Source organism: Trachurus japonicus, chromosome 7 (genome assembly GCF_045865225.1).
Source record: "Trachurus japonicus isolate A0001 chromosome 7, Traja_1.0".
NCBI classification, from domain to species: Eukaryota; Metazoa; Chordata; class Actinopteri; order Carangiformes; family Carangidae; genus Trachurus; species Trachurus japonicus.
The window spans coordinates 34,997,505-35,009,804 of NC_140913.1; the positions used below are offsets into that span (position 1 = coordinate 34,997,505).

A 12,300-nucleotide genomic window follows, 5' to 3' on the forward strand; every position below is an offset into this window, starting at 1 on the left:
CCCTTTTATTGTGGAACTGTTACATTTTCCCTTTCTATTGCTTTGCGCCCAAGTCACGTGACTTTCAAGGCTCCGGCTGGGAGAAGAAAAAACATGGCGGACATTCCTTATTTTTTAGTGGAAAAATCAATATTTTGAGTTATTTTCTGCATTAAAATTCGTTTTGATTACATTTCTAGTGAGAAATATATATTTTATTTTCGTGATATATACTCAGTTAATGTACATAATCACTCGCTTGCTCGTCTTTGCAAAGATTTTTCAGATCCCGTCAGGAAAATGTAAAACTGTAACGTTTTCATAAAAACATGGCTGACATTTCTCTAATTTTCAGTGGAAAAATCTATATTTTGAGTTTGTTTTTGCATTAAAATTGGTTTTGATTACATTTCTAGTGAGAAATATGTATTTTATTTTCGTAATATGTATACAGTGAATGTGCAAAATCACTCGCTTGCTCGATTGATCAGATCTCGCCAGGATAATGTGAAACTGTAACGTTTTAAACATGTCTGATATTTCTCTCATTTGTAGTGGAAAAATCAATATTTTTAGTTTCTGCATCAACGTGAGTTTTGATTACATTTCTAACGAGAAGTGTACGGTTTATTTTTACAATATTTACTCAGCGAATGTACATAATCACTGGCTTTTTCGGATCTCGTAATGTGAAATTGCAACGTATGGCTGCTATGGAGGCTGCTATCGTCTGGAATAGCTGCTGCTCTTGATTCCACACAGGATTCCCTTGCTATTTCGCGCCGTCTGGCGGATCAAACCCTCGCCACTGCGTGTGTTGCGTCTGATTGATTTGATTATTACTGATGACAAAGTAATTATGAGTTATGATCGGATGGTTGGCTACTGTGTTTTATTTTGAAATCTACCGGATCCTCTGTGCGTTTAACTTCCTGTTTGGTGCGAAGAAGAAGAGGACGCGAGGACGACGACGACGACGACGAAGAAGAAGAAGAAGAAGAAGAAGAAGAATGGATCCCGAGGATGCCGAGGATGCCTTATTCCTGGCAGATGCGGTCCTGGATGAGTGCAAGGTAAATAACATTATCGCAGTGGTGGGAAAAAAATGCTGCTAATTAAGTTTGTGAGTGGCCATAACCTTGGTGGGCGGTTGTTTATTCTATGCTCAATTGTTTACTTAGGCAGATCAGCACGGACAAACAGGAGATTCAGAAAAACCGACACAGTCGTGTGTTTGGCTTGGTGAGGACAAAGATGGCCAACCTCTGCCAAAAAGAAGTAGAGCTGGGGAGAAGAGAAATCGAGATTCAGCCACTGGTTGGTTCTTTGTCTTATCATCAGTAGTTGCAATCATTATTCATTGATTAAGTGCTAAATGGATATTCATACTTTTGCAGTGTCTTCAGCAAGCGCAACACCCTCCTGTGCTTCACCTACTGGCACAACTGGAGAAACTGTGTCCACCAATTTAGGTTTTTTTTCCCCCATTGATACTTGTTTCCTTATTTTTTATGTGATAATTGCCTAGATTTAACATTGCTTTCTTCCCTTTTAACTATCAGACTCCCTCATTCAAGATGTCCGAGACCTCTTGGGAAGTGGTGGTGGTGAGCAACCTCTTCCCTCAACCTGGAGGAACAGGCAAACCTCCTCTCGGGAGAACTGGACACTGATGAGGCCATTAATGGTGAACAATATGCTGTCCTCTGAAAAGCCCAAGGAGGGGCTTTGCCATCATTGTGGACACAAGGCTGCAGTTGTGATGTGCAGGGACTGTCTACCGCGGTCACTGTACTGCACAGCCTGTGACCTCTCCACGCACGAGGCCCTGGTGCTGCACAACAGAACATCCATGGTGGAGGGGTTCTTCAAACCCCTGGCGCCATCCACTTTTGTTCAGCAGCACGAAGGAGGGACATTCTCTTTTCAAGAAAAAGGTAGTTTTTAAGTCTCAGGTTATGACTGGTTTACATTTTACAGCAGCCCTGGTTTACTCCAACAAACATGCTGGATGATGTTTTGTTTGATAGAAACAACACCCTCACTGTTCGTGACTGTTTGGTTTCAAGTACACTACTAAAATTTTGCTTTTTAGATTGCCTGTTACCAATTGTTGCTCCCTGCTGTGACTGCTCCACGGGTCAAACAACATTTTCCAAGGGAAAACAGGTCATTCTGATTGGAATGAATGGTAACTATTTTTTCTTCATATTGTCTTTTATTAATTTACTTATTTTTATGAGATAATTATTTTTTCTCTGAAATTTCAGGAAGATACAACCTCTTCCTTCCGTTGGTGAACTGCTCCTGTGGAAAAATCTTGCCAGTGACCATAAGTGATCTGGTTGACAGTGGTTACTGGCCAGCCACTGTCAATTTTGAGACCTTGTACATGGTGGACTTATTCACCACGTATGAGGATCTGAAAATCACTGCCCCAGGGATGTCGCGACAAGCTTTCATCAGCATGCTCGACTGTAGAACTAAACTTTTCGGGCGAGTGAGTAGATTTATCATTTAAGTTATCTTGTTTGGATCACCTTTTCATTAACTGATTAGGCCTTGTCCTTACAATCCCAAAGTTTCAGCACACATTTCTTGACAGAGCCATTTCTTTCACAATGACCATGGTGTGAAGCCAGCCTTTGACACATCAGTTGTGTATTAATAACTGTAGGGTTACTTACTGCTTTGTGTTGTTTTCACTTTTGCTCCCAGAGCGGTAAGATATGTGGGGACTCGATGCAGAGGGCCTTCCTCGAATGGGCCTATGCCAAATTTGAGGTTGACAAGCTGTCCCAGGTGCAGCATTTTCAGTGCCCCGCATGCACACCCTCCATGTTGGCAGTTGCAGTGGACGGGAACCGGAAATTATATCGGTTCAAAAGCCAACCAGGGTGTGTAACATTCATGTCAAGATGAAATGCGAGTTGCAAATTACTTTTATACAGTAAATGTAACCTACATCTATATATTTCTTTCAAGACCTGAAGGGTTTTTTGATGGAGTGTTTTTGGCCAGTGATGCTAAGGTGTCCTCCTTTGTTGATTACATCCATCGAACAACTGGACACGTAAGCTAAATTTATTTCTTTTTATTTCTTCATGAGTAACACCTCAAATTTCAAAATCCTATGAATGCTTGTAGTCTATTTTTTCAAATGTTAAACATTGTTTGTTTTATTTAAGTAATGAAGTGGCATTACTGCATCAAATGCCGTAACTGGAAATGTCTGTATTTGTTGTCATCTGTTATAGAATCCAGACAAAGGGAGATGTGGTGGCGGTCAGTGGTCAGCAGCACGAGAGACTTCCAACAGCAACAGCAAACTGGACGAGGAAGGCGTTGAAGTGGCTGTCTGCCGTCATGGGGTTTTGCTGATGGGACTGAATATGTTCCGCGGGGAAATCTTCGCATACCCCATGTATCTGCAAAAAGAGCTAGCTTCAACACCTGTCCAGTTTTTTTGCTCAGATGTGGTCTGCAAATATTGGCCATATTTGCAGAAAGTTGCTGACCACTGTCCGGAGTTGGAGGACTTGTTGCGCATGCGCCCATTTCTATCTATCATGCATGCAAAAGCGCATTCATGGATGTGTGAGGTAATAATGACAATTAGTGAATATAAATGCATTTCTTACCATTTGTACCACACATTCTGATAGTCTGTCCTCTGCCTCTGCTTTGTTTTGTTAGTTTGTTTTTTTACAAATGATCACTCAAAATTCATTTTAATGTGTTACAGTTAAAATGGGGGGGCCGTAACCAAGAAGGAGCGGGAACAACTATTGGGGAGGAGGTTGAACAGGTTAATAGCTTCCTCTCCCGAGCAGCCATATGTTCAAAGTACATGTCAAAAGCCGGTAAGAATTTTTAATGTACAGTTCTGTCCAAATGGAGACCACGAGCTGACTTTTTAAAAAAAAAATTTTTTAATTTAGCACTGTTTGTTGTCATTGTCTTTGGTCTTGAAGTGGTTCTGTTAGAGCTTTTAGGTGTGATCATGCTGCAGTATGAATCCTTCTCCACATAGACCAAATGGGAAGGTGTAGGACCTCTCTATGATAGAGACACTGCAGGTGTCTAACTCCTGAGTAGACAAACATCACCACACTTAAATATTTCCCATATTCCTTCTTCTGAGAAGGGGGTTTGAACACTGATGCTTGGCCTTTGCATTTTAGTTCCATGCATAGGTGCTCCTTTTCAAAACAATTGTCTATTCAGCACTTCTACACTTATCAACGTTCTCTTTATAATAATTTAGCTTCTGTCACATGAATTAAGTTTATGATTCTTTCTTATGTGACGATATTAGAGAATGATCAATGAAGTATCTGATCTTTGTTCCTCACTGTGAATCTAAATTACTGCAAATACATTGTGTTTCAAGTTCGCACAGACATGCTAACAATCCAGGCAAGTGGCTGGAACAAGAGAAAGGCAGAAAACCTTGACCGGACACTGGCCAAAAGACATGCCAAGGTATTAACTAAGCTAATGAGTATTATAACATTTTTGTTTTTGAATTGTGTCTCAGCATTTGTCAACACATATTTCTTTCGGACAGACTGTACAAAGGATTGCAGAAGCAAAAAAGGATCTGGAGAAACTCACGGCTGAGCTCTCTCTAAATGAAGACACAGTCGAGCAGTGGGTGTGTGATGTTCGGCAGTGGACCTCAGGTAGGATACTTTGAAAAAGGATATTTGATGGCATATTTTAAAGAATCATTTGGCTCTGCTCTTGTACAGATCATCTGAAAAGAGGCTGATTGTAAACTGAAATGGGAATGAATTAATTTGTTTGTTGTCCCCCAAAGGAGCAACAATGCAGACTGAACAACAGAAAACCATCGAGGGCCTATATTTGGGCATCAAACAAAGGAAATTGCATCTGTATCGTCAGTCTGGTGAGACAAAAACAGGCCACTATTAAAGCTATAGTCTACAATCTGAAAGTCATGTGAAAGATCTGAAAAAAGCACCCCCCTCCCCCATACACACACACACACACACACACACACACACACATAGACATAAACCCCGCTGTATCAGCAGTATAACTTTTCAGGCTCACATCTTAGCAGAGCTTTGTCTCCGTCAGTCAAACAATCCCATGTTTAATTTAGTTTTGTCATATCACCTCTTCCTCTGTCTTTTTAAGACCCTGTATGTAGTTTTTACCTTAGAAGAATGTTTCTAAACTCATAGAAGTAGTAGAAAAATGTCTAATAGGATGAATGGTGCCGCCACCACCGCCTGAACAGGGTCACTCAGCAATCTGCATGCTCTGCTCAACTCCAGACTCCGAATCTCCCTGTTCCTCTCCTCCACAGAAAGCGCCTTGTGCTGGGCTGCACGGGGAGCCAGCTTCCCTCCAAGTCAAATCAGGCATATTGTGAAGCCTTATTTTGTATGGTGCTTTTGTGTGGTCATTGCGTGTATTACACACTATCATTTGGGTTTCTCATTGTAGGAGGCAATAAGCGAAGGCATCACCTTCGGAAAAAAATTGCGACCGAAAAGAAAGCCTTAGACATGGCCATAACGGAACACAATGCTGCGGTGGGAGAAGGGGACCAACTACCTCCTGCCAATGAACTCCTGGCTATCGACAACTTCCCCTGGCCATGGGAATGTAAGTACATCCTCTGAAATGCACTGAATTCAAATTGTTTTATGCACTCATCTTGGTGTACATATGGAATCTGATATTAAAAAAAAGGTTAAGAGACATGGGCAATATAAGTCAAGGCAAGGTAAGGTAAGGCATCTTTATTTATATAGTGCATTTCATACCAAGGCAACTCAATGTGCTTTACATAAAGACAAAACATTTTTAAGAAAAAAAAGAGAAAAGAGAAGCATGAAACAGAATAAAAACAAACAAATATTAAAAACAGAGTTAAAAGCAAGAGTGAATTAAAATAAAATAGATATAGTTAAAAAATTCTTAAAAAGAGCTCAGCTATAAGCACATGAAAAGAGAAATGTTTTTAACCTGGATTTAAAAGTGCTTACAGTTGGAGCTGATCTCAGTTCTGCTGGTAGTTTGTTCAGTTGTGTGCAGCATAACAGCTAAATGCTGCTTCACCACATCTGGTTTGAACTCTGTGCTCCACTATCTGACCTGAGTCAGTAGATCTCAGAGCTCTACTGGGTTTAGACCAAGGGGGCAGTTGTCGGTCTGAGAAGTGAAGCCGAGTCAATCTCACTTCCGGGTTAAAAAAACTGCAATCCCCAGAGATTCCTGTGGGGGCTGGTGTCAGAAGGCAGGATGTCTCCATAGACCCCCATGTTAAAATCGCCGACTTTACATCCTAAATAAACATGATCAAAGCCTGGTGTCAGGACGCTTTTTGGTCTCAATCGATAATTTCAACCCCCGCACACACTCTGAGGGGGGTGAATTTTTTTTTAACGCTACCGTTTGACTGTTATTAGGATTCGATTCTGGCCAATCAAGGCGCGGAAACGTTGAGCTACAGGTCCGGAGCGGCACAGAGACAGGCTGCTTCGAGGCCAGTGGGCGGGTTCTCGGCCAGCCAATCCCAACATGGCGCTGTTCAGGCCGCTATATTTGAGTCACAAAACCGACTCCCCAAAACCAGCGGGTGACGTCACGGATGCTACGTCCATTCTTTTTACAGTCTATGGTTTAGACTCTACTAACATGTCATTCATGTATTCTGGACCTAAACCATTCAGTGATTTGTAAACCAGTAGCAGAACTTTAAAATCTATTCTGTAGCTGACTGGGAGCCAGTGTAAGGACTTAAGAACTGGAGTGATGTGATCTGACCTCTTTGTTCTGGTTAAAACTCGAGCTGCAGCTGTTTGATACTTTTCTGAGGGAGACCTGTCAGAAGACCGTTACAGTAGTCTAGTCTACTGGAGATAAAAGCATGAATCAGCTTCTCCTGATCAGCTTGGGACATGAAACCCAGAATTCTGGACATGTTCTTAAGTTGATAAAAGGCTGATTTGGTGACTGATTTGATGTGGCTGTAGAAGGTCAGATCTGAGTCTATCAGGCTGCCAAGGTTTCAGACTTGGTCTTTAGTCTTTTTATAACAAGCAAAGAGTGCAGGAATTAGTAAATGGATGCGACTGAACTCCTTCGTGAAGCACTGGTGTTCTAAATCATCCTGTAAGGGTTTATTTCTCTATTGTACCAGCTAGTATACCTACAGCAGCAAGCATTTCAGGCCAGGTTCACTGTTTGTGACAAAGCGACAAAGCATGGTTGTGAGATTATCACCTGTTACTACGGAACATGTTTGCCAGTGGAAAGATCACAACAGGTGGTTTGGATTTTTCACATGAACACATTCACATGTCTTTTTCTCCCCAGCTTGTTTGAAATTTGCTGCATCCATCAAAATCACAAAAAGCTAATTTTCACAAAAAATGTACAATGTGGAAAGGGTCCAATATGCAAAATATCTTGTCCCAATATTTTTATAGGATGTTGTAAGATAACACTTTGATGTAATTGTATTGCAGGTCATGGGGATATGCAGAAGAAGAAGTCCGTTTTTGACAAGGTGATGATGCTTAACAGACTGAAGGAGGAACAAATAATTCTTGTCCAGGAAGTTAAGCAGCACATCGAGCACCTGAAGAATCTTGCTGGACTGATTCAACAGCTGCTCACCGACGACACCAACGAGAACTGTAAGGACAATAAATAGTTTATCTTCTTCAGTTTGCTTCTCTGCTAACCACTTGGCTTATTTATTTATTTTTTAATGTCACATTCTCAGGCATCACAGAGGGATTAATGGAGAGGGGCCGTGACGGACTTCTCTCTGTCCTGAAGAGGAGGTTGTGTGAGGTCAAGGAACGACAGGCCAAAGCTCACACAACTTACCAAAGCGTTGCAGGACTGGAAACGTTGTCATTTGATGACGAAGAGGAAGACGAAGACGAAGAGGAAGAGGAAGAGGAAGAGAATACTTCCTCAACTGATGAGGAATATTAATTCCTCAGACTGTAAGAAAAATTACCTTGTTCTTTTTTCTCCTTTTTTTTGCATTACATTTTTGAAAAACTTCATCGTAGTTGTGTATAGTTGTTATATAACTGTTCTACTTTCTTGTTCATGTGTTCTTGTCTGTAACAACATCTATTGCATGTCTCTCCTTCATAAGCCCTCAGGTTAAGGTTCAAATTCAATAATCATAATAATACAGAACATTGAGATATACATTAGGCTACTCTCCAGGTCAAGACCTTTCAAGGGATGTATTTGGTTTAGCTAACAGTATGAAGTTTATTTAGTCGTGTGTGTGTGTGTGTGTGTGTGTGTGTGTGTGTGTGTGTGTGTGTGTGTGTGTGTGTGTGTGTGTGTGTGTGTGTGTGTGTGTGTGTGTGTGTGTGTGTGTGTGTGTGTGTGTGTGTGTGTGTGTGTGTGTGTGTGTGTGTGTGTGTGTGTGTGTGTGTGTGTGTGTGTGTGTGTGTGTGTGTGTGTGTGTGTGTGTGTGTGTGTGTGTGTGTGTGGTTTTATTGTATTTCATTGTTTCCCAATGCTTTGGCAACATAGTTCTTAACTGTCATGCCAATAAAGTGAATTTGAATCTGTCTGGTTAGAAACACATCTATCTATCTACTCTACCTACTAGTAGGTGCAGGAGGCTGTTATCACCCATTAATCTGGTTGACCCAATGTTATTAATGCCCAGTAGGCACAGAAGGTTGATCACGGAAAATCGTGTTAGGCTATTGTTTATTTCCTCGTTTTGTTTTCGTGCTACTCAGAACGAATTTCAAACTAATGTATAGAGGGGTTTGATTTTATTTAATATCTGAACCTTGACATCAACTGAATACAAGATTTTAATCATCAGAGATTCCATATCAACCCCCCCCCCGTTTTTCTTATGTTACGTCAAGCCTGTACATTTAAGAATGCAGGGATCCTCGGCATCATAACGCCCATATTTATGATCTAATGCTTGTATTCCTCTTATTTGCTGCAGGGTTTATTTCATGATTGGAAAACTCTTTTGGTTATTTTATTTTGTAGGAGAAAACAGGAAACAGATAACTGTTTCCTGCCTTTCCTAGCTAGAATGTCCGCATTACTTTTTCAACTACGGACTACGTTTTTTTTGTAAGGTACCACTACGTTGGCAATGTCATCTTATATTATTTTAATGTCGTTTTTTTTCGTATTATTATTGTGGAAGTGTCCTGTATTTCTCTAGTCCCTCTCCCTATGCTGTCCGGCGGAAACAGATGCTCCCCTTTTCCCGCTAACCCTTCACCAGGTAAGATGCGTGTCTGCTTGATGTTCACATTAACATTTGTTTCATTATTAAACGCAAGACTATGAAAACCATCTTCTAACTTGTGAGGGAAAAAATAGCCATATCTTGTAACTTTGTCCAGCTAGATGACCGATAAGTCAACTACCGTATGTGCAGTTTGTGATATGCAGTAGGCTAACATGAGAAGAAGTCTCATTAGGCACCCTTAAAACCTGTGTTGATTTAGAAAAAACGCGACTTTTTGTATAGCCTACATTCAGAAGATGGGGAAAAGCTAGACTAATAGCTAGCCTGTAGTACTGAATATTTGTCTCTGTTCTCCTTGTAGTTTCTGTCACCCCATCCCGAACACCGACCCAGCATCTTTATAGACACAAAGGCACTTTTAAGAGCCATCTATCTATCTATCTGTCTGTCTGTCTGTCTGTCTATCTATCTATCTATCTGTCTGTCTGTCTGTCTGTCTGTTTCTCTAGGCTATCTATCTATCTATCTATCTATCTATCTATCTATCTATCTATCTATCTATCTATCTATCTATCTATCTATCTATCTATCTATCTATCTGTCTGTCTGTCTGTCTGTCTGTCTGTCTGTCTGTCTGTCTGTCTGTCTGTCTGTCTGTCTGTCTGTCTGTCTGTCTGTCTGTCTGTCTGTCTGTCTGTCTGTCTGTCTGTCTGTCTGTCTGTCTGTCTGTCTGTCTGTCTGTCTGTCTGTCTGTCTGTCTGTCTGTCTGTCTGTCTGTCTGTCTGTCTGTCTGTCTGTCTGTCTGTCTGTCTATCTATCTATCTATCTATCTATCTATCTATCTATCTATCTATCTATCTATCTATCTATCTATCTATCTATCTATCTATCTATCTATCTATCTATCTATCTATCTATCTATCTATCTATCTATCTATCTATCTATCTATCTATCTATCTATCTATCTGTCTATCTGTCTGTCTGTCTGTCTGTCTGTCTAGGCTATCTATCTGTCTGTCTATCTATCTGTCTGTCTGTCTGTCTGTCTCTCTCTCTGTTTCTCTATCTATCTCGTGTTGTTAGTCAGCCTGTTTGTTTGTTTATTTGTTTGTCTGTGTCTGTCTGTCTGTCTGGTTTTCTGTCATGCCAGGAGGGTCTACAAAAAAGACCTGTCCCTTTTGCAAGGGAGTTTTGTTTTGTGCGCAGACAGACTGCAAGACAGAGCAGCCTCTGAAGCAGCGCCTTAAAAAGAAGCTTCATAAGTTTGATAATAAGAGAGAAGAATGGGTGGTTGGCCGTAAGAAGAACCACAACGTGGCATCCATTAAGGATGAAGCCACCATCATGGTTCGTGCAGATTTTAAAATGAATAAATTGAACTGCTCAGATAATATTGGAAATAAGTTATGTGGTATACATGGAAAATCCTGTGATCCTCAGGTATTTCTGTGTTCATAACAAAATAGTTGAAAAGAAGAAATGGACTGCAATAATACCACTACAGCTTGTAAAATGTATACACTGCCAACTATGAATGCATTTGCAGCATTCACCTATTCAGTCACAGAAACACAAATGTTTCTCTCTATTTTTGATACATTTAGAAATTATCATTGTTGATGCTTCAGTTTCTAGTTATCTAAATGAAAAACAAGTGTTACAGATGTGATACCCTTACTGTTGCTATTTGTCTTAAAGTTTAGTTTTTTGCTTATACTTCATGAACTGTTCCTGTTTGCACATACATTTTTATACAAAAGTGAAACTCATCACGAAATTAGATCATCCTAAATGGCATTAGTATGGATTCTGTCCTCAGTAATGTCATATTTGTGTCATTAATCAATGTGTTTAGTTTTAGTTGCTATTCCATATCTAAATAAACTAAACTAAACTAAGAGTAAGGGACTATCACCTTCCTGTATTCATCTTGTATATTTCCTGTTGACTAACAACATGACCATGCTCCACTTCATCTGTGTTATTTATTTGAGTTAACATAAATGAGGTAGAAGGAACTGCCCCAAGAGCTCAGAGACAGAATCGTAGCAAGGCACTGATCTGGCACTTATTGTTTCTAAGAGCACAGTGGCCTCCATCATTCTTACATGGAAGATGTCTGAGTCCACCAGGCCTCTACCCAGAGCTGCAGTCGTCCCACCAAACTGAACGGTTGAGGAGAAGAGCCGTGGTTAGAAAGGTAACAAAGAACCCAGGGATCACTGAGGCTGAGCTCCAGAGATCCTGTGTGGGGATGGGAGACAGTTACAGAAGGTCAACCACTGATGCAGCCCTCCACCAATCTGGGAAATATGGCAGAGTGGCCTGACGAAAGCTCCATGAAGCTTCTCCTCAGTGCTAGACACATGAAAGGCTGCATAGAGTCATAGTGACCTGGCTCAAATCTTGGTGGCCTGGCTTTCACAGTCCTATTGGCGCTCTACCAGGGACATGATGTGATATGCATCCTGTTATTCTCCTACAATACAATTCACATTCTCCTCTGGGAGGAGTTTGTGAGGGGCAGATCTAACAGCTCTTGGCCTCTAGTCTAGTATCGGTTGAGTACAAGCCGAGTCTCTGACAAATATTGCTCAGTCAAATCTGTCCCTGGGAAAAGTAACGTTGTGCCCAACTGAAAAGGGAACTACGTTTCGTTACCATATTTTCAGTAGTAACGCGTTACTGTTACACACAACACTGCAGTTATGCTATATAAAAGTAGGCAGTGCTAGACACATGAAAGGCTGCATAGAGTTACTCAACAGCCTTTAGGTAACTGTTGCAAACTCTGCTCCGCTGTATTTACCTTCACTCGCTTTAACTTTTGACCCATTATTAGGCTATTGCTTTACTACGGATAGTGTTTGTGTCTGCCCCACCACCCCGCTTATCTTTTCTCAAATCTTTCTCAATCTTTTCTACAAAGTCACATGGTTTCAGAGAACTGCATGGTTTCAGAGAAATGCAGCTCTCTTACTTTCACTTTCACAGCAGCAACGGGGAACTTTGAAGGTCGGTGGCCCCAGCTGGCAGCCAGCCTGAAGCAGCTATTTGAATGCTGGAGACTTCACTACCC

General features: G+C 40.9%; 1 protein-coding gene and 1 pseudogene across 2 annotated transcripts in view; both read left to right on the forward strand.

Moving 5' to 3' along the window:
* LOC146985221 (P2Y purinoceptor 1-like) overlaps positions 1 to 12,300 on the forward strand; it is a 254,253-nt pseudogene that overhangs the window by 169,949 nt on the left and 72,004 nt on the right. The window lies entirely within an intron of this gene.
* On the forward strand, positions 990 to 7,965 carry LOC146985231 (uncharacterized). Its single transcript, XM_085783026.1, has 16 exons — positions 990 to 1,052; positions 1,161 to 1,296; positions 1,377 to 1,451; positions 1,542 to 1,916; positions 2,075 to 2,170; positions 2,250 to 2,479; positions 2,698 to 2,876; positions 2,965 to 3,052; positions 3,237 to 3,581; positions 3,725 to 3,842; positions 4,373 to 4,464; positions 4,550 to 4,664; positions 4,802 to 4,891; positions 5,458 to 5,619; positions 7,488 to 7,658; positions 7,748 to 7,965. The coding sequence occupies exons 1-16, from the start codon at positions 990 to 992 to the stop codon at positions 7,963 to 7,965; spliced, it is 2,553 nt and encodes an 850-aa protein (XP_085639152.1).